Source organism: Callionymus lyra, chromosome 8 (assembly GCF_982586985.1).
Source record: "Callionymus lyra chromosome 8, fCalLyr1.hap1.1, whole genome shotgun sequence".
Taxonomy (NCBI): domain Eukaryota; kingdom Metazoa; phylum Chordata; class Actinopteri; order Syngnathiformes; family Callionymidae; genus Callionymus; species Callionymus lyra.
The window spans coordinates 18961509-18984109 of NC_141825.1; the positions used below are offsets into that span (position 1 = coordinate 18961509).

Genomic DNA, 22601 nt, shown 5'->3' on the forward strand with positions numbered 1-22601 from the left:
GGCAAAGTGCCCCTTGGCTGTGGCCCTCATGATGTTAAAGGAAACCTCAGTCAGAACATGTCGAAACTAATGCTTTATATCTATATCTAAATATCTATATGACTGAAGGGCTTCTGTTTAGGAATATTTGTCCATTTTTATTTTGTTAAGTATTTATTGCCAGTCAGAAATAATTAAGTAAATCTTTCTTTTTAAGTCGATACAAAATAAAGTCAATCACTTTAGCTTGATTCAATTAAAACTCTTCTTGTAACTGAAGTTTCTTTATGAAGGTTTTGTTTAAATATTCCCATTTTATTTGGGCTTTTTACTCCTTAACTTTTTGCTTGATTGCCCCACACAACAGTCCCTCTAGTAACAGAGGCCTCTGGGGAAATTTAATTTCCTCAACACCGACCTAATCTGTGTGTCGCTCTTCCAGCACCTCGGACACGACGACAACACAAGTGTTCTCCGGATAACTCCACTTCTATCTCGACTCTGGAATGTCTGCGTTTTCAAAAGTTGTTCGGGTTTATTTCATCGCTTATTTATCCAAAAATGTATATATTTCTTGTGCTGTTTCAGGTCAGTGTTAGTTTATATTTTGTTCCTAACTTTCCAGGATTGTGGTGAAAAACTTCAAATCCAAGTTACACATATTTGTATATATTTCTTGTGCTGTTTCAGGTCAGTGTTTATATTTTGTTCCTAACTTTCCAGGATTGTGGTGAAAAACTTCAAATCCAAGTTACACATATTTATACCGTTTTAGTTTTTACTTTATTGCTCATGTTCACATCTTGCAAATTACAAATATTGTCGTGCATCGAGTTTTTCACTTGAATTTTTACCCGAGTGCTGAATCACAGACACACAAAAACATTGTATAATGAAAGTGCAAATTTTATTCAAATCTATATGACATGGTAAATGGAATGTTTTTTTTTTTCTTGGCACATGACAACGAATCTAAAATCTAAAAATGTAAACACTAATAATTGTTCGGGCGACAACATAATTGACGACATGGTTAAAAGGCACAAAAACAGCTGAAACATGATGGCTGCAAGTGTCGTCATGGCAACGTAAAAAACAAGTCAGACCTGCTGTTAAGGATGACGCTCTAGTCATGGTGTGAAGGCTTCAGATGAAACATCATTTAATAAATCTACGTGTATTATTTCTCAGATACAAAACACATTCTGTTTTCCAGCCTCAGCGTCTGCTTGACTTCTTCAGTCCGCGGCGTTGGAGCTTGAGCCCGGCTTAAGTGTGCCCTCTGGTGGACAAAGAGGTGAACATACTGTTAAGTGATTAATTAATTATACTTTTGTAACCTTAAGACGAACACAACGTTGAAACAATTGTATCTGTAATCTTCGGAGAGGCATTAAATTCAATAAAGAACAAAAATACAGTTATATTTCTTGTTTGTTACGATGTTCTTGAGAAACTTTCTGTTTTTGTTTTACTTTTTAAGGACTTTTTTTATTTGTTGAAGGAAAAAATGAGGAAATGGTCCGTGTGCACATCTAAAAAAATGTATTAAGTTTGAGTTCCAGTCTTACATTTCCCAAATGTGGGAAGAATGAATAAGTATCTATCAATCCGTTTGATATTTGAACCCGTTTTCTATGACTGCTAAAAAAAACAATGTTGTCCTCGTCACACCAATTCATCGCACCTACAGCGACTCAAAGTTATTACAAAACATTTGTCAATCTTAAGAAAAGGACTTTCCTTTTTTTTCCAGTTGCTTTTACCAGTTTTGAGTTCATCTATTCTCCAGATTTCTAATCAAGGCAACATATTTTAAAATATAAAGGCACATATTTTAGTTTAAGGCTTTTTAAGGGACCTTATAGGAAAGAGTTCTTTACGCACTAATTTTCAAGCTATTTTGTCCTCGTGATCATTTCCTATTTCCGTTTTCACGGGGGGCCCATGTACCCTTACAATTAAGAAAAGGAGCTGAAAATCAGGGGAACTCCTTTACAAAGCCTCTAATATGATTTGAATTCCATCAAACATTTTCGTGAGGGTCTTCTAGACGCCTTTTATCCCTTATCCTTCGACCTGATCCAGTAACAATCCTAAATGATCACTTTCAAGTCATTTTGTCCTCAAGTTGATAAAGTCTCCTCACCTTTATCTTTCTTCTCTTGAGTCTCCTCTGCAGCGGTCTTGTCTGCCCTGAAGAAGATCCTGGCGCTGCTCAGAGAGAAGTGAAGCAGCTCGAACTCCTGCAGAGTCAAAAAAAACAAACGAAGGTGATGAAGTGAACATGAAGCCACCGAGGGTTTCCCGGTCCGGCACCTGCAGGTAGAGCTCCAGCCTCTTCTGAGTCAGGTTCATGGTCTGCAGCAGCTTCTCGTCCTGGCTGGTGGTGTGGACGTTCTGCTCCTTCATCATGCTGCTCATCTCCTTCTTGTACTTGTCCCGGACGGCTTGGAACCAGTGCAGCGAGTCGAACTCCAGGTACTGGTCCAGCAGCTTCAGGATGTATGCCACGCCTTCCCCACCCCCCCGTGAAGATGGTTAAGACCCTCTGCACTGACGGAGGCGAGAGACCTGCTAATACTCACCCATCGCGAAGCCGTCGTCTGTGAACGCCGCCCCGGTTTTGTTCTTCTTGTTGAGCTTCTCTTTGCAGTTGATGGAGTGCTCCACGAAGTTCACGGTCTGAAGGTGTTGAATAAAGACCAGATGATCAGGAGAAGAGCAGCAGAAGACATGAAGTGACTCACTAGAGAATCCGTCACTCAAACTCAGAAGTGAAACAAGATTCGCCAGCAGGTGGTTTAATGTGGAAAATAGTGGTGCAAGAAAATATTGACAGACTTTAATATCTTCAATACTTTTGTTCACAAAACCGTATTGATATTAAACAGCAATTTACTGATTTATTGTTATCCTAGTACTCTTATTGTTCATGTTTTTAAAAAAGTGTGTATAAAATAATAGATTTAATTCATATTTAGGGTTCTCACCAGGATTTTTCACATCATAGGAGGACCTGTGCACGACCCCTACATGTCAGCCAATGAGCGTCAAGTATACCACGAGGCTGATGCCGCTGGGGTAACGCGATATCAAAGGTGTCGATTACATTGTTCCTCTTCAGACTTAGTGATGGGAATTGCGTTTCTTTTTGGAGAATCGGCTCTTTCGACTCGGCTCAACAAAAAAGATCCGGATCTTACGACTCTCGAATGGCTTTGAGGGCATTGAGGAGCTCCATCAGTGATAGGATGCTTCATCCCAGGTGTGTGAGGGAGAGGTACCGCAGGTCCTTCCTCCCTGCTGCCATCAGACTCCACAATAAGAACTCAGCAAGATAAATATTTTCTATTCTTTTCTTCTTGTTATTTTCTTCTTGTTATTTTTGTAAATATGATAGTGTATATATAATATAGGGCAGATTTTTATTCTATTCTATTTAGATCTTTCTTTTCATTTTATTATTCTATTTCTGGGTGTGTTTTATTTTTTTATTTGAGGTATTGCGCTTGCTGTTGTTTAAACTGAATTTCCCCTCGCGGGACAAATAAAGGATTTCTGATTTCATGTGTTTTTGTTGCTTTAATTTATTCATTATCGACAACAATAGAAATTGATGCACAAAATGAATTATGTTAGATTAAAATGGTCATAGACATATACGTCATACTTCAGTTAATGCTAAAAGATAATCAAATATAAAGTAAGAGAATAATAAAATATACTCTGCTTGATGTTAAGAGGGGGGGATCTTTTGTCCCCCCACACACACACAATCAACCTACAAGACACAAACACATATTGACGGCTGTCGTTCACTTCAAAGAGCTTCAAGAGCCATTTTGTTCGCAACCGACCCATTGCTATCACATATTGCATGGGCAGACGTCTGGGTATAAACAAAGGGGTGTTAATTGCACAATTCTCTTTTCCCTCGCGCGACAAGAGTAAGGACGATATTTCTTTTTAAATTGAAATACGCGGTAGGGGATCAAAATCCCTATAGCGCTGACGAGAACCCTGATACATTTCATTACAATTTACATCCAAATAATCATATTGTTTGTTACTTTTTGTGTTTTAACAACTGCAATTAAACTTGCAGTTGTTAAATCCTTTGTTGCTAAAGGAACAATTGAATCATGCTAGATTCCGGCGATGACTGAGGATGAGAGGATACAGTCGACTCCTGCAGCTTTTTAAGCCGATGTTTGGACATATTTTCGTTTCAATACAAACAAAACATCTTGATATGTATCGTATTTCCACATTACTGCCAACACAACTCTAGTGACAAATGGTGTTGAAAGTGGGATGATAGTGTAAAGCCCTCAGAACACTGACGTCCCTTTAAGACAGCTGGATAAACCAGGCGGCCAACACGGTTGATTTATTGACATTGGCATGGGAAGCAGCCAAGTATTTGGTACTTAAGTCCCTCCTATGATCTAGATATTCTAGAGATATTCTACCAATTATAATTTAAAATGGATTTTTACAAACTCTGTCTCTTTTGTTTAATGTCCTTGATAAAGCATAATCATATTAAGGCTTTTACTACATTACTTTAACCAACAGCAGGATTCAAGTGTCGCTGGATTAAAAGAGAAGAGAGTCTTCACTGACCAGAGGGGGAACAATCATGTAGAAGTTCCTCAAGTGCATGTTCTTCACACTGCGGAACTCCGGAGCAAACACAGCCACCAGCATCTTGAAATACTCCGTCCCCTCTGCAGAGTTGTTGGTCAGATCCTCCAACACCAGGTCCAGAACACTGTGGACAATAAAGAGTTACTTAGATCATCAGAAGAAGTTTTTCTACTATTTTTTCAAAATATATAATTCCTCTGAAGTTCATGCTTCGTTTGAGCTCGCATCAATATAGACCAGGGGTCGGAAACCCGCGGCTCTTTCAGCTCTGATGCGGTTTACTGAGGTTTTTGAAAATAAGTATTGGTATAAATATGGATATTTAATTTAAATGTTATGACGCATTTTCCCAATAATGCTTAAAAACTAGAAAACCTCTTTTTTAGTGTAAGACGTAACTTTTCAGAGTCACATGCTTTACAAAAGAAAAACAACCATGACTTAGTTAAACAACTGCAGTAAATATACAGTACAAAACATTGTTATGATAATTATCAATGCTTAAAGCGATAGTTCACCCAATATTCAAATTTCACATATTTTCCACTCACCCTGATGTCAATTTAGGGTTAGGATTATTTTCAGAGTAATCAGCTCTTTTGAGACTTGTAGACAAAAATGTTTGTTAATTTTAATGAAGCGACTTGAGCTCAGTTGTTTTCGTCTTTATCTTCGTGGATAAAGACACTTAAAAACATCTAAATGCCATATGTTGTATTAAAGCCTTGACATAAGAGATTATTGCTGACGGCCTGGTATCATCCACTCAAAACAAGCCTAATTTATAGAGTTGTTTATTATTTTTCTGATCAATTCTTCTCATGTCGTTACATTAAAATGAACAAACATTATAAACATTGTCCATAACTCTAAAAAAAAACAATTACTCTAAAAATAATCCCAACATTTGTCGAGATGAGAATAGAAAACGAGTTTAGTTTGAATTTTGAGTGAACAATCACTAACTAACGTTTTATTTATAGTTTATTTATATAAAGCATAAACGCAAACAGAGAAAGTGAACATTATGGAATGATTTTTATTTTTTAAGTTAAGTTAAGGGGTTTTTCTGGCTCCCAGGGTTTTAATTCATGTAGGAAAGTGTCCCAAATGGATTTTTGAGTTGTTAAGGTTGCCGACCCCTGGTGTAGACCAACAATACTCTTAGGAAGACAGTGAGGGAAGCATTTTATCAGATGTTCTGTCAAAAGTGAAAAAAAAATCCAAGAGTAGGAAACTTTTGTGTAGATGTAAAATAGCTCATTTTTATTCTTTTTTGGATTTCTTTTCTTCCCAGCTTGTGCAGTATCCTCTATACATTTGTAGATGATCCATCAAGCATGGCTTCTTAAAGCAGCAAGATATAGTTGAAATAATTATGGTAATGTCATAACATTGGAACCACAATGATGTCGCTCCTCTGTGTGAGGTGGCCACGTTTCTCCTCCACATTCTAGTACCAAGTGTGAGAGAATTCTGCTCAGAACTTCAAATAAAAACATTGTCTCTGACCAACTGCTGTGAAACAATTTGAAGGTCACATGGCGACTCTGGGCAGGTTTCACAGGCAGAGCATGGTTCAGATAATAACTAGAGAGTTCTTCTGCATAAATCATGCCACAATTAAACCACAGAAAATATTAATCAAAAAGGGGAAACTGTTACATATTGCAGCTTTTATTAAACCATCATCAGTGACTTTAGAAGCCAAAGAGTTTTGAACCTATATCCTCATTTTTACCCTCAAACTCTGTCTAAACCAAAGAGGAGGACATTTTCCTTCTGAAATGATTCGTACAGAGTTGCTGGTTTATAGTTTCTCAGTCTGACATCATAAGCAAATATTACCTTGTTAATAAAAACCCACAAATCATGTCTGTGTGTGGTAGAGAGGCCTGGAGGGGAGGGGGGGGTTGCTTGTGTATAGAATTAAAAAGTCAGTCAAACTTTAAGAAGAGGTTTCTGCTTCTTTGGGTCTAACTGGATGCGGTTAAATATATCTATTGATCTGAATGAATAAGAAGTTTCTAAAGGGATCTTAGATCCAAACTGATCTTTTAAAAATGGACTTTTTACATTCTACTGTACTTCATATAGAACAGACACTTCAGTCACATCCAAACATTCACTTAAGATGTAATGAAATAATAGGATTCAAGTGAGCAAAATGTGTGTGTGTGTGTGTGTGTGGGGGTGTGTGTGTGTGTGTGTGTGTACCTTGCAGCTCTCTGCGTCTCCTCTGACAAACCCTCTTCTTTCACCAGCTCTTCAAAGTTGACGATGTCCTCCAAATCCGGCACAAATCTAAAGCGTACAATAATAAGCCTATAATCTAGGACTGCTCGATTAAGTTGCGCTTAGTCGTGATTATTGATATAAATGTGTTCACCTGATGGCGCTGCTGCAACAGTGGAGTCCCCCGGAGCGTATCATACGAACGTAACCCATGGCGTTACCTGCGACAGAAACAGGACATACTGTAGGTCAGGGTTAAGTTTTCATGAGCACGTGTTGACGAGTTTAAAGAATTTCCTTCAGGTTATCTTTGTGTTGAGACTCGAGGAGCAGCAGACAAAAACAGTTTTTTTTAACAAGTGCAGACACAATGACACAGAGACACAAAACAGGCACAAACTAAGAAGTATAAAATACAATCTAGAAACAGGTGTCCCAGGGGTGAGGCACAACAAAGATAAAGTTGTTTACAAAGACGTGTGAACTGAGATCGATTGAAGGCCAAATGGGTTGTTTGAGACAAAGAGAGGCCATAAAGTTAAGCCTCCCTGCAGAAACATTCCTAAACATTTCCAATTAGATTTATGGCTTTCTCTTCGCTTTAACCTTTAACCTTTAATTACCCATCTTCACCAAATGCCTCTGGGACGGGGGAGGGTTAACTAACTTCCTGAGAAAATAAGAGAAACAATTTAAAAAGTTGTTTCTGAAGATGCATCTGAAAGTGCTCTTTGATATTGTGGCGATATATGTAATATGATACATTTACTAATCAACATTATCTGGAAAAAAACCCCACTTCTTTCTCTCATAAATAATCTTCAAGAAAATATATCAAATGTTTTCAGTGAATACCGATCTGGCTGATGAGTTGACGGAACTGGTCGAGGTAACTCTGCCCATCAGGAGTGATTCCCAGCTTCCTGATCCCCCTGTTGAACTTTTCTGCTCGATCGAATGGATACTGCAAGAGAAAGTTTCTTCTGTTTATTGACAGATCTTTTTTTTTTTATTCGTCTATAGACAATACTTTTGCTGCATGTCACAAACTTTATACAGGGTTCCTTCAGGTCAAGGCAAGTTAAATTCCAGAGTTTTTATTACAATATAAAAGATTTTACCAACTTGAAAATCGACCAAAATGGAAAAAACAAACAAAAAAACATCAAATATTACTCTTGGCTTGTTTACATCTTTAAGACTTTTTAATTTAAGAGATTTTACGGCCAATTTAAGACTTTTTAAGGAACCAGGGTTAGAGTATCTTAGATAAATGTATCTTGACATAACATCAAACCCATCTCACCTTCTGATCCGACTGATCCTTTGTCTCGCGGAAGAAGCGAATGTCTTTGATGAGTCTGGACTTGATGTGCTCGTCGTACATGAACTGACTGAAGATGTAGAACTTCTTGCGCAGGAACTGGTACGTGAAATTCACCTGGTGATGTGATAGGCGAAGAAAAAAAAAAAGATTGAGTGGATGGAACGGAGAGAAGAAACTTGTGAAGACTCACCGTTGTGTTCATGATGCCGGTGCCGTGCGTACGGATGGAGTTGGCGATGTGTCGAATGTTGATGGTGTTCAAGTGTTTGTTGTTACTTGCCTTTTCGATGAATATCTGAAGGAGAAAATTCCTGTTAATTAAATGTTAAACTCAACCCTGGCTTGCGTCGGAGAGAAAATACCTGATTGTTAAGGTTGTAGAGGTAGCGAGAGACAAAAACATGGATGTTCCTCATGATTTCCAAAACATCCAAACCCTGTCGTGAGCATAGATACACTTTTATTAAACCATTTATTCAAACGACTGCTAATGTTTGAAGTATCCGTACCTGCTCTAGAGTCTGGCTTGGGAGGTGAGCTTCAGTCATGGTGAGCCCATAGCGTTGGGTAGCCAGGTTTCTCATCTCACTGTAGGTGGCCCAGTCATGCAGCGCCACAGTGGTCAGGTTGTAGAAGGTTTTATCCAGATAGTGGGTCACATACGCTGTACAAATTCCACATTAGTGTAAAACATCCAAAATGTACCGTTAAATGTATTAAATAATAAGTATCATGCAAAAAAACACCAGTATCACTTGATCTTTGGATAATTTTCCTTTGTATTTCAGGGAAGAATTTCACCTTTGATGTGAATGAACCGGTTAAAGAATCGAATGGGCTTGAGGGAGAAGAAGTGGGCCAAGTCCTTCATGCCCACTTTGAATGGGTTCCTGTCGTCCAGCTTCAGGTGAGTGTGGACGGAGAGACGCAGATCTTTCTCAATCTCCTTACACAGCTTGTCCAGAAGGTGCTGAAGAATAAGGTGAGCTCAGATTATCATTTTGGTTACATTTTGTTAATCTTTTAACTATTAAAAATGACAACACAATGTTAAATAAACACTAATTTAAAAGGCTTTTATTTTAGAATATTCAATCCTTTTCTAAACCATCTAATAATGTTGTGTTCATGCATAGAATAGACATACATATAATGATTCTCATGAGAAGTTTCCCTCTGCAACAACAGGTACATTTAAAAAAATGTGGAAAAGATTTGGGCAGTTTGTCACCTCATTGAACACATCCATGATCTCCTTGTCATAGCGCTCCAGAAGTTGGTCACATGACTCCAGGTGTTTGGTGTGCATCATGCAGCTAACACCATCTCGGAGAGCACTGAACATGTACTGTGTCAAACAAATCACAAAACCCAAAATATTTATTTAAAAATAATTCATAAGGCAACATTTTTGTCCTCTACCTAAAAATATAACAAATCAAATAAAAAGACCACCATGGTTATTAATCAGCTAAAACTATACTTTATTAATGAGAAGTTTTATTGAAATTTAAATGAACAAATGTTATTTATTAGTTATTATTAATAGTCAAATCTGTAAAAGAACATATTTGAGAACAAGTCAAGACGAAGAAAAATAAATTAAATTTAAAATCAATGCTGCATTAGAGAAAAAAGTTGTTTTGTTTTTTTTCCTTTTGAATTGCTAAAATATTTATATATATTCTTTAATTAAGTGCTTTGATAATAAATATTAGTAAATAAGAGGACAAATGAATAAAAATGAACTATATTTAAACCAATTATCTCTATTTAATTCATTACCTTTTCCCCTTTTAGCTAAAAACAACAAATTAGATAAGTCTTAGACATTTATCAAAAATGAAATGATTTAGTTGTTCGAGTAATTCAGTGCTGGAGTTCAGTTTACTCACATGTAAGCGAGCTGCGTCCACAGCGTTATCGTACACGTCGTCAAGGTAGATGGGAAACACTGCTCGATGCCAGTACAGGAAGCTACAGTCACATTCTAGTTTCACTCTGAGAGGAGGAAAAGAAACAGAATGAAAGCAAAGGACAGTTTTCGGTTGTTTCTGAGAAAATATAGTTTAATTTCAAAGTCAAGATAGAGTCGTGAAGCTATTTCTTTGGGATTTATTTTACGTCTACCTCAGACAAAAAAAGCTTCAAAATATACTTTTGTAAAATTGGAATAGCAGGAAAAATGTTTAAAAATAGTTTTATTTTTTCTAGTAGAGAGGGGAAATTCCAGAAGAAGATCTAATGAATGTCAGTCTTGCATTTTTCAATACTTTAACAGATTGGCCTATTTTCTGAGAAGATTCTAACAAGATAGGAGAGAGTTGTTCTCGGAAAGCAGTAACTACTTGTGACTCAGTACCACATGTTTGGCGTGAACACAAGGTTACATTTATCAGCAGTCCAACCGTTTTCTTATCAGAAACTTTGCTGGCCCTTCTTTCTCATGGTAATTACAATTAAAATGTGTCTTTGAATCCAGATCGGATTTCTCATCGTTGTTTAAAGCTTTGTTTCAGTTTTTAAATCTGAAGAATCTTAAAAAAAACCTCACCTTTCACTTAGTTCACTGATGAGGTCGAGCTTCTTGAGCACGAGTTGCAGAGGGAGCAGCTCCTCGTCTTTAAAGGTTTTCTAGAATAATATTAATTAATTGAAACGTTGCAAAAGTTGACTGTCAATATCATCTTTTTTTTCTTGCAACATACCAGTTGTGTGCCGACGCAGAGGGCCAGCGCCACCACTAGACGGCGCTCTTTTGTGCTGGGCCCGCTGAGAGCATTCTCTGCTAACACTAAAGAGGACAGGACATCCAGCCTCTGCTCGCTGTACTTTTTGTCAGACACCACTCTTTTCTGCACAGAGAGCAAAGTGTCAAACAATAACGACAAAAGTGACATTTATAAGCGTTTTACTTCCTACCTTTGCCATGCCGATGGCATTCAGAGCTTGTGACTGAAGTTGCTGGCTGATGTGTGAGACCGAATCTGCTACAACCATGGACCTCCTATGAAATGTATGCTCCACAGCCTGAGGACGAAAGTCAATAGAATCAATACATAAAGAGAGAAGAACAAAACTGATCTGAATTGACATGGCTCCGTCATTGTTTGTAACCTGTACAACCTTTATCTTCGTGAAATTATTTTCTTACACTGACCAATCTGATCATAAGCCATCATACCTTTAACAGTTCGACCAGTCGACACAGAGCTTTGACAGACGTCTTGGTCATAGGCTTCTGCATTGACATGTACATGTTCATGGTGGTCTTGATGATGGTGCTGATGCTGTAGGCGTACAGGATGCCCTGCATCGAGGAGACAAATGGAACCATTTGAATTGTGAAAACAAAGAGAAAAGGTATTTTACTCAGATCTAATCATTGTTGTTTTATTCGATAAAACTTCTTTGACACGCACATACGTTCCCTTAATCTGACCATAAGAACATTTTCATTTGTTTCATGGATTTTGAACAGAGCCCCAGGAAGCAGCAATAAAGGAGACATTTTCAAGGATGTTAAACAGTTGAAATGAAGGCCATGAGAAGGAACTAGATTTTATCCGTTTATTGTGTCTTCAAGAAATCCCTTGGTGCTGGACTCAAGGACCCAGACCTCACCGAGCGAAAGCCTGAACTTGTGAGCTTCAGGACTAAACTGAGGCACACAGGCAAATAATGTGTTCATGTATGGTATGTGTTGTGAAAATGTTGTAGGCAGGTGCTTGCCAATGCAGATCTGTATCATTTAGACTTGACAATGAACAAGACTAACCAAAGGTTGGAGTCTCACTGCTGCACAAGATGGTGTTTGGTGTAAAAGTGAAGTGAAAACTGGTATTATCAACATATGGCCTTTAAATGTTCTTCTTACCTGAACAAAAACACTGCACCGGATGTTGAGATCTTCTGCCAGCCTGTCACTCTTCTGTTCCTTCGACAAGATGGCCTCCATCTTCATCATCCAGGAAGTCACGAACACATAGTAGGACTGAACGTCCCTGAAGAATAATGGGAAAATGGAAAATCACTGGTGAAAAGTACATGGATGTGTGAAGCTGTGATAGATACAGAGGAAGTGAGTTGTTTTTGTCTGAGAGAGTCGAACTCTGAACATACTTTGTATGTATAAAGATCATAAATTACAATTGCTTCACTGCATAATCTGGCACTGTAGGACAGTTTACTAAACCTCTTGTTGACCTCAACCTCGGGGTGTGGGACCCAAATGAGGCAGACCGATGGACATTTGGTAGACAAGAGTCATCATTTCTACCAAACATGGAAGAGACGTCATCACTACATTTGCAGGAGATGTGAAAACGTAAGAATTACATCCAGTTTTTACTACTGTATAATAATACAATCATCTCTCTATTTTTGTATGTCTTTAACTCGAAACCATTTCCAGAAGGATATCTCCAGAAGAGGGATCATTAAAGTGTATCTATCCATCTATCTATCCATCTAACTTTGCATCATCTGAAAAAAAACCTTCTGCTTCCGTCTCTTTTTGATCTGAATCACAACCCATAAAAGATCCTATAGAACTAATTTTCTTAAACAATAGACACTCAATCATATTTGTAATCTATGGTAAACACACAAGATTGTTACAAACTTTGTCAATGTTTGAGCTCTCTGCAGAAGGTAGGCGTCCCGTTGAGCTCTGATGCCTTGAAGACTCTTCTTGTCTATCAGTTTGGCTCCAGCTGGAACCTTTGCAACAAGAAATGTGTCCGGAAACCAGATAATGTTGGCCGTGAGAGTCACCGCTGGAACCTGGACCAAGTAGAACCGTAGGATGTGAATAATATAAAACCAAGAGTGAAGGAAAGTTTCCAATTGAACCCACCTTTTTACAAACATCCAACAGGGATTTGTAGAACTTCTTGTCAACGCTCCTGAATATATGGAAATGAAGCACAAAGAGACCACAGACGCCAGCATATTTATCCCGTTGGTCGACCTCAGTGGGTTCACCTGAAATATGGCATAAGTGAATGAATAAAAACATACATACATAATATGTCCTTTAGAAAGATAGATGGATATATTTCAGAAAACATGTTTTGCGACTACATTTTTGTAGTAACAATATAGAATAAAATCATTAAAAAATATAAAATAAAATAAATGAGATTAATAAAATACAATACATTAAAAAAGAGACATTACCAGAACGTGGCATGTAAATGATTTATACATATAAAGGAAATTAAATCATATTCAAATCCATTACATAGGAGATTTTTATAGCTGCAACTTTTAAGGGGAAAAAACGTACCTATCTTTGACTCCACACTGGCGAATATCGTCCGAATGTTGAGAGAAAATTCCTCTGCAAAGGCACTGTTTTTAGCAACCATTGATCCTTCTGCTGTTTCATTGAACCTCTGCTCCACACATGCCTGAAGCAGAATTAGAGGGACATGATGCTGTTACAAATGTTTTCATAGTTTTCATAGTAAAGTAATGTGGTATTAAACAGGGCCTTATGTCATGAAAATGGAAACCACAACACAACAACAGATCCAAACCTCAACTGCCAATAATGTAGGTGTGATTTGACCTCAATCAATATAAATTCATTATATTTACATTCATTCTACAACATTCCCGTTATAAGAAAATAAGCTATTGAAGTGAATAGCGCTTTTTTTTCAGTTCACAATCAGGCTGGAACAGGTTTACAGACACGATTAAGGCAACACACGCTGGCAGGATTCGGCCTTCGGTTGTCAAAATAAGACAAGAACCATCTGCAGCTGTTGATTGAAACGTTCGCATGGTATGTGGTTTTATCAGTCACGAGGCACAGACATGTGAGGGAAACTTTTCATTTCAACACACTTCAATAGATTAATTTCTAATAACAATTCCCCAGCAGGCAACACTAGACAGGAAGTTACTATTGAACTTGTCTCTAGAATGGACTAACAAAATAAATCCTAAAATTAAAAATGCCTTTCAAAGTAGACAAAGAAATATCCTTTTGTTAAAAAACCTTTCTATATTTTACAGTTGGGCAGGTTTCTAGAAACTACTAATAATACAACCTAACTATTCAAACTCATTAAATAAATGAACATCAACCCCCATGGTATCATCGTGGCTCAGAAAAAAGAAGCAAAATAATATGCATATTAAAAAAAAAGAGTCACCTGCAGGATCGTTCCATCCAACAATTGTCCCTCAAGCCTGAGCAGGAGCTTCTCAAATGGTTTTAGCTTATCCTCTGGAATTGAAAACTTTCCAGGATTATGTTGCACTGACTTTAACAGCCTGAAAAAGAAAAGAAAAAAGTTAAGGAAAGTTAAACAACCTTTATCCATATTTTAAAAGATCCCCTTTTCAGTGAGTATTTATTTATTTATTTTTTCATTTAAATTGATGCATGGATTGGAAGTATATACTATTAAAAGAAATACAACTACAGCATTAAAAAAGCCAATTCACCTCTTGTACATTTGCCAATGATCTTTTAGCGTGCTGTGATTCTCCATGATCTCATCCAGTGTGAGCAGAACCACTAATAATTCCCCAAGATGTTCATATACGATCTGTAAAATACAAAGTTATATAATTATATATTTGAAAAAGCTATGAACAAATAGGAAAACATGTATTTTGTGATAACAACTCACCTGGAAATGAACACTTGACGATTCAATGATTTTTGTGGCACCTCTAGATAACAAAGAGGAACAATTGTATTAAGTGAATTCATAATATATACACACAAACTTTTATTTTCTTAATGATTTAAAATGAACAGTTTGTTAAGCCTATTTCAAAATGTGTTATTCAATATTATTTCAATGTATATTTACAGTATGTCAACAGCACACGTAATAATTCAACAAGTCTTTTTTTTATTTTTCTTCACATACAGATAATTCAATGACTCATTCTCCTTAGATTTTTCCAATTATGATTTTTTTTAAAATTATGTATTATCCTTAAAACAGTTTCGAGTGATATTTATTGATTAAACTATGGTATAAAGATAATATTATATAGTAGCAGGAACCGGCCGGAGAAAGGATTGACCACAGACTTGACAGAACAAGCAGGTGTCTTTATTAATATTATTGAAGCAGTCTAAAGGTAACAGATCAGTCATTATTGAGCAATGCACCAGAATCATCCTCGATTGCTTGGACCCGAGACATTTTATAGATCTCAATGTCCAAACCAACTTCCAGATAAGGAAGTCTTGGCTAACTCGGACTCCCTTTGAAAAAAAAACCCTTCTCCTGACCATGACCCAGCTCCTCTTGGCCATGTGTTTATATTTTCTCAACTATTTTAATGAGAGTGTCCTAGCTAAGAACTTCTCTTCATGTCTTTATCTTGGGGCCTTAAACCTGTTGGATTCCCTCTCAATATACAGTATAAACTGCATAAAAACAGCATAATTGTATACGATTCATACATCATGTTATGAAATTGTTTTTGTTTTTCGTCATGTCTCCTGTGCACCTTTTTGTTAATGTAAAATGATGTGTACACACTTGTGTGTGTGCTGCTCTCTGTCAATAATGTGGTGATTGTGGCAGTAAAGTAGCCACAAATTTACTCATGGAGGTGAAATGTGGGACAGACTGTGTTGTAGTAGTTAATTTTCAAGTTAAATTTTAACTTCTTCCGGCCATACAGGGAGGAGGGAATTATTGTAATGGTCTCGCCATTATCCGGTTTCCACACAGAAAAAACACTTTGACTATCAATGAAATAACATTCATCTTGACCCACAGGCAACACAAGGGATACCACAAACAAGTTTGTTTTCGGGTCACTTTGACCCTGAGACCACTCTGATTTATTTATTTTCATTATCATTTATTTTATTGGAAGAGACATCCTAAAGTGTTTTAGATAAAAAGACAGATATTAGATACTTGATGTTATTTCAGAATTGTAAATAGAAGCTATATAAAAACTACATTTTGCTTCTATGTAAAATGTAATATTGTAAGTATTATAGATACGCCATTTTGATGTAGCATTGTTCTTTCAATGTCCAATATTCTCTATTTTGACTGTCAGTCAAGTTTATCAGCTGAGAATCAAATGCCTGAAGCTAATAGTAATCTATTCAGATCTTAAGATCTGAAGACTTTAACATAAAGATAAAGACAAAAACACAAAAAATACAAACTAAAACTGAATGTTGTGTTTGATACCGAAAGGTTTTGTCGCATCACATAATTGAGATTTTCTTTTTATGCTAAATGCCATGAGAAAATAATAAAGCTTTGACTGTTTGAGAGGGAAATATTCCCTTAGTTAACTCAGCCAGATGATGTTTTGAACAGAAGTCAATTCTTGGAACCCGCTAAATCCAGGCCTTCAATGATCTGAGCATAGAGAGGAAAGTTTTGGTCCATGTTGAGTAATCAAGATAGATTTTATTGGCTACTCAGACGGGTTTCTGTCGAGATTTTGTTAATAAAACATCATCCCGCTCATTTTGACTATTCTTTCTGATCTTGATGTCCTTCATGAATTTTGCGAAACTACATGACCCGTTTAAAGAAGCAGTGGGGGGTTGAGTGGGGGCTATTTTTCCAGAGGGCAACAACAACCAGGTTTTTACTCATTTCCTAATTTTGGCACCTTTATTTAAGAATTAGGAGATCTTACGAGACAAGAGCTTTTATTCACACCACAGAGCTAGAATTTGATTTGGGGAGGGGATGGGGGAGTGCATGTGTGAATAACGTCTTCAGTAACTGGCTCTTACTTGTTACTATTGTAGAGGGCAGCCAGCTGCTGGATGATGTTGACCACCACCTCAAAACATCTTGACACGAAACACGACAGTTCCTGTTGAGAAAGACAACAAAAACAAGACATCAAATTGATGTGCTGAAATAGGGGTGTCATGAAAGGGGTTCAAGCGTGTATGCGTCTTGTTTTAAAGAAGTTATTCATTATTGCATTAAGTTTCCCCGAGGGTACAAAACCAAATGCAAATGACATTCAATTGTCCGTTGTTCTCTGGCACGTTAAGTGCTTTAAGTGTTAATAAAGTTGATTTGCAGTTTATTCATTCTATTTCAAACGCTCATATATAACTTCTTACCTGTAGAAAAGAGATAAATCTTCCCATTTGAATTTGGGAATCTCCCTCGACGACGCTAATATCTGAAACTTTAACAAGGAGGAATTTGAAAAGTGAAACCGTGAATAATAATGTTGGTTAAAAGAAATGTAACAATACATACCTCCTTCACCGTAGAATAACAATCCATTGTAGAACTTGTTTTCTGCCTGCAAATGAGTGTCAATGACATCGTCAGACAGACATTATTAATTTCTTATAAAGAGCAACAAGGCCAAAATCAAACGTACTCACCTCATACTTGAGTTTTTTCACTTCACTACACAGTGCAGCATAAACTGTGATGACCTTATTCAGCACCTGTTTCATCCAAACACCAGAGTTCATTCATTTAATGGGAATGTTCCATTTCAATACAATAGTTTACATAACAATTCAAATGTGTTGTTTTTAAAAGGTAAAATTCTTCAAGAAAGTGAAATAATGTAATATTTATAGTTTAATTATGTACATAATAGCAAGTAAGTAAGCAATTTAACACCTTCAAACAACACTTTTCTTTTCAGGAGCTTTATCAATTGACACATTTTATAAGTGGATTAAAAACCCGCTTCCCCCCTCACCCTGCTGGTCAGCAGAGATAGATCACACTAACTGCTTATTCATGTGTGTTACGTACAACTAGAGGAGTCAAGGTCTTCTTAGGATTCTCACTCGTTTTTTATTCTTTATAAGAGTACAAACAAGAGCTGTCCACTAAAACCATCAGCATAAAATCCTCCTCAGATGAAACAGTTAAACCCAGTATACTTCAGTTGTAACAGTCTACTAGAGATAAGAAGATAAAACAGAGTTAGAACACAAACACATGAACAGTCAAACTTTATGGCCCGTCAAAGATTTATAACCCACGGGGGGGGGCAAGAAGTCCCACAATTTATGTCCTCTAAATCAGGGGGTCTGGTTGTCTGGATTATATTCTTGGACCGACCTTCAGATACCATCTTTAACCAGAAAAAACAACATATATTTTCTTTCTATGTGGGTCAGTAAAAAGCCCAACAGTTACACAGAAATGATATATGACCCGGCAGATGGAGGTTACAAAAAGGTTGTGAGCTCACAGGTACCCAATCATTTACAATGGCTTTTCTATACTAACATGCTGTATTCAGAGGCCATTACAAAATAATTGCAAGACCAAAGCATCCTTGTCCGATCATATGCTTGATGTAACAAGTAACAGGTCTTGTCCAAAAACTCCCCATAGTGCAGATTCCCCAATGATGTGACGATGTCTTAATAAAACACACTAAACCAACTTTCATATTAAACACGTCTATGAAAAGAGTGCAAAGCAAGAAGATTGAGGAGAGGTGCCAATATTGTCCTGATGAACCTGATGCATCCACAATAGAATTTCTGTGTACTCAACATGCACAAACTCATTTGTGCTGGATCCATTTCCAGGTACACAATACAGTATCAACATCTGACAGCACTGTTTATATTTATTTTTAGTATTTGAGAAAAGGAATTAATTAATATAATATTAAAAATGGTATTAATAATATTTTTTAAGCTCCTTTCTGGGCTCTCAAGGTCCCTTTAAGAGCTTTTTATTTGTGCAGGCTTTTCCAAATTTACTTGGGGCTGCTGTGTTTGTCTCTATGTTATCTTGCTCTTTTAATTCATGTATTTTAACTGTGTATTGTTTTTGATTGTTCAAGCACTTTGTGACCCTGGTGCTTTATAAATAATAATTAGACTTACTTACTTAGTTTACATAGAAAAACCATAAAATAAAATGACAAAGTACAATTAAAACATAAAATACCAAAAAATAAAAAAATAAAAACATTTTAATCACATTTTAATTTATTGACCATACGCCTTAAAACACTTTACAGTTAAATAAAGTGTGTTTAAAATAAATAGAATTATTTCGATTTATTTTTTATTCACAATTAACATGCAAATATTCACGGCATGTTTAAAAAAACAAAATTTGTATTGCAATTTAACTTCCAGCTGCTAGACGGCAGCAATCATTATGTCCTCCGGCGCTAAAGGAGTGAGTGACTGAGGACGAGAGGATACAGTCGACTCCAGCAGCTGTTAAAGCTGATGTTTGGACATATTTTGGTTTAAAAACAAATCAAGGCAGTTACGACTTAGTCAAGAGTCATGTGGTCTGTAAATTATGCAACACCAGAATCAAGTACTCGGACAATACTGCAAATATATTCTTACACCTACATTATCGCAATATATCGCAATATATTGTATCACTTTCCCAGTATTGTAATACGTTCTGATTGCCAATACACACTCTAGTGCAGACCGTATATTTTCCTACTTTTGAAGAATGTTGTAGTCGGTCTTAGGTTGTTTGTTTTATTATGTTAACAAAGATTAACTAGATTTCCACTATAAACTTGGACTTCATGGGGAGGATCAATGATCCAAGTTTTTCATTCAAATGGGGGATCAACCTGTGTGGGGATATTATTATTATTATTATACCATGGCCACCACCCAGAACATTTGTGGAACCCACAAATATTCAGTCGTCATAAGATTTGACACTTCCTGCAACGGTGGGTCATTCATCTTTGAAGGTTCATCAAGTAGGAAAATTCATAGCCTTCATTGGCAGCTGTGCTATGTTACAAAGTCAATCACAAACTGAAACAGAGTTTAAAACCATATCTACCTTATTGTCGGTCTTTATTAACTCCAGTAATGAACACTGTTCATATGGAAGAAGCTGCAAGAACAGGGAGAAAAAGTTAAAAAGTATTATGCAATCATTAATTTTAGAGAATTTTAAACAGTGTTTCTTTATGGTTTGTTTTACCTTTAGTGCAATTGGATCTAAAGTGAAGTCCCAAACATCTCCGATGGAGTCATCCAGAGCTTCCTGGATGCCTCTGAGTTGTGACGTGTACTCCTCCAGAAACTTGGTATAGTTCTTCAGTTGAACTTCTGTGTGTATTTCTGCAGAGTAAATGTGTTTTACCTTAAATTAATGATTATATAAGCATAAGGTATTATACAAATATAAAAAAATGTTTGTTATTTAAAAGTCACATTTAAAAGCATACATTTTTCAATATTTGGGTCATCTCAAAAGAGTAGCACTCATTCTTTGTTCTAAATTACTCTTATTTTGTATTAGTTTGCAAATTGTCATATTTGCAAAGTTGTATCTTATTGCCAACAGCAGACGTGGTGCTGACAGGAAGGAATGTTAACTTTCACACCTTGTAGAGAAGAGATAGAGGCTCCTTTTACACAAGTGTCATCTCATAATTATGACGCTGTTAAACTCACAGTTTTAAAAATAATAAAGTACAATAAACAGATACACTGGGGTTATTTCTCCATGATGGATAACAGTTAGTAAAAGTATGTCAATGTGTCAAACTGTTCGACTCAGTATGATAAAAGATTTATATATTTATGGATAAATACATTACTATTAGAAGCCCAGGGAAATAACTCCATCACTTTAGCCAAACATGGGTTTTAATAAAAAATAAGAAGAATACTTTCTACTGCTGAATTGGTCAGTGTTTACACGGAGCAAGCTATGCTAACAACAAGCTAGCAGATTCAGCGAATACTGCAGGGCACCTTCTGGAGTATGTCACCGCAAAGTCTGACAAACACATACAAATACTCACTTTGGGAACCGTCGTCAAACCGGTCAAATTCCCAGTCAGGTGCGATGGTTTCTGCGGCCATTATAGCAGTGACAGTGGCACAAATAGCTGTTATTAGCGAGCTACAAGTCCCATGACGGGTCTCATGATTCTTCGCTAGTGCTCATGGGAAATGAAGTCCTGGTCAATTTGCGACGAGGTAATTACAATTGTAATAGATACATTTCCTTCAATCCTTCAATTATTATTGTTTTTTCAAATGTGGATAATAGCTTTTTTTATTTCTGGGTTAACGTTGGTGCAAGTTTTCATTATTAATTTATGTTAATATAATTTGTGATTAGTATAGTAACAAGTATACAAAAAGGTGACATATAATATTTTTGATGAAAAATTCAGTTTTAACATATATAATGGAACTAACTTTTCTTTTAAAAAAAAATTAAAGTAAGGATAAACAGTTTGGAAATTAAGTTAGTCAGTGCTATTTAGTTTTGGGCATAGAAATAGGGGAAAGAACAGATACAAATTCTAGACTGTGACCAATAGTTTTTGCATGCCTGTTTGTGTGTGTGTTTGTGTTTGTGTGTGTCAGCATTCATGCAATGTGAAGAGTCTTTCAGAAGGACAGAAGCCACGAGGAAAAGTAACGGTAAGCAGGAGCGTGAGAAAACTAAATTTCTTCTTTAGCTTTTTCTCATAAGAGGGTAAGCTTTTTTTCGATTTTCTATTTGCACTTTAGACATAAATCATGCATGCATGGCAAAACCTTTTCAGCGTTTTTGTTATGGTATGAACGAGGCTGATAGATGTGTTAATAGTCCCTTTTTTCCCCTTTTTACCATGACGAACTTCTAATAATAATCTGTTTGAGGTAGTCTATTTTATCTTTTTTTGATGGTTGGCATATTTTCTTATGTTTCGCTTTATCCTAACCTACACTAGTTTGATGAATTAATTCTTGTTTATTTTGTTTGTTCTGCAAATAAAAAAAAAGTATTTGATACCACAAAGGGCTTTTTAAAAATGTATTTATTCAATATTTTAATGCATAGGAACTTCGGTTAAAGTATGTTGTCTGGCTCATACAACACAGCCTCAGTCTCAGGGGCCCAGATAATGAAGTGCAAGCAATTTTGCTCATCAGGTGACTCTGATAAAGCCAACCGTTCATTCTCTGTCTCTCCAAATACAAGCTCACTCTGACTAAATGCATCTGCGACACATAAGATTTGCAGCAAGGACTTCTCTTAGATTAAAACACCTTGTTTAAAAATGACCACAAAACAGTTGATAACACATCTGAATGTTCATGTAGTGATCACCACCTCTGATTTTCTACTAGGAAGGAAACTATTAAATAAATAATGATGTGGTAATATTAATTAATTATGAAGGAATATTTTGATCGGTCTCATGATCTGAAGATATGTTCTCTACTTAGAAAGAGGCTCTGAAATTAATAATTAACACACCAAAAAGAATATGCATAAAACAATTAAAGGAATGGGATGGCGGTTGACAATTTCAGGGATCTAACGAGAGAAGTTGATGAATTTATGGCCAGTTTACTAACTGATAGAATTAGTGAATTAATCCTACATGAAGTTCTACAGCTTAAACAACAGGTTAAAACCCCAGACACAGTTATACAAAAATACGATTG

At 36.4% G+C, this 22601-nt stretch overlaps 1 protein-coding gene across 2 annotated transcripts; it reads right to left on the reverse strand.

Annotated features, from left to right (window-relative positions):
* Nucleotides 1-762: 762 nt before the first annotated feature.
* washc4 (WASH complex subunit 4) lies at nucleotides 763-21084 on the reverse strand. 2 transcript variants are annotated; one of them, XM_087796708.1, is made up of 33 exons: nucleotides 20957-21084; nucleotides 20128-20267; nucleotides 19984-20037; nucleotides 17562-17627; nucleotides 17431-17476; nucleotides 17289-17356; nucleotides 16947-17029; nucleotides 14845-14887; nucleotides 14657-14760; nucleotides 14362-14482; nucleotides 13485-13608; nucleotides 13053-13180; nucleotides 12819-12979; nucleotides 12072-12198; nucleotides 11379-11504; nucleotides 11117-11224; nucleotides 10903-11049; nucleotides 10749-10828; nucleotides 10090-10195; nucleotides 9426-9542; nucleotides 8996-9164; nucleotides 8704-8858; nucleotides 8557-8631; nucleotides 8385-8489; nucleotides 8174-8308; nucleotides 7723-7831; nucleotides 7022-7088; nucleotides 6850-6936; nucleotides 4609-4756; nucleotides 2568-2664; nucleotides 2299-2495; nucleotides 2129-2225; nucleotides 763-1261 (listed from the first exon to the last, which is right to left on the reverse strand). In XM_087796708.1, the coding sequence occupies exons 1-33, from the start codon at nucleotides 21015-21017 to the stop codon at nucleotides 1218-1220; spliced, it is 3495 nt and encodes a 1164-aa protein (XP_087652834.1). In that variant the 5' UTR covers nucleotides 21018-21084; the 3' UTR covers nucleotides 763-1217. The 2 variants fall into 2 exon arrangements, with proteins under 2 accessions (XP_087652834.1, XP_087652833.1); XM_087796707.1 differs by having other exon boundaries at nucleotides 763-1285.
* Nucleotides 21085-22601: the final 1517 nt, after the last annotated feature.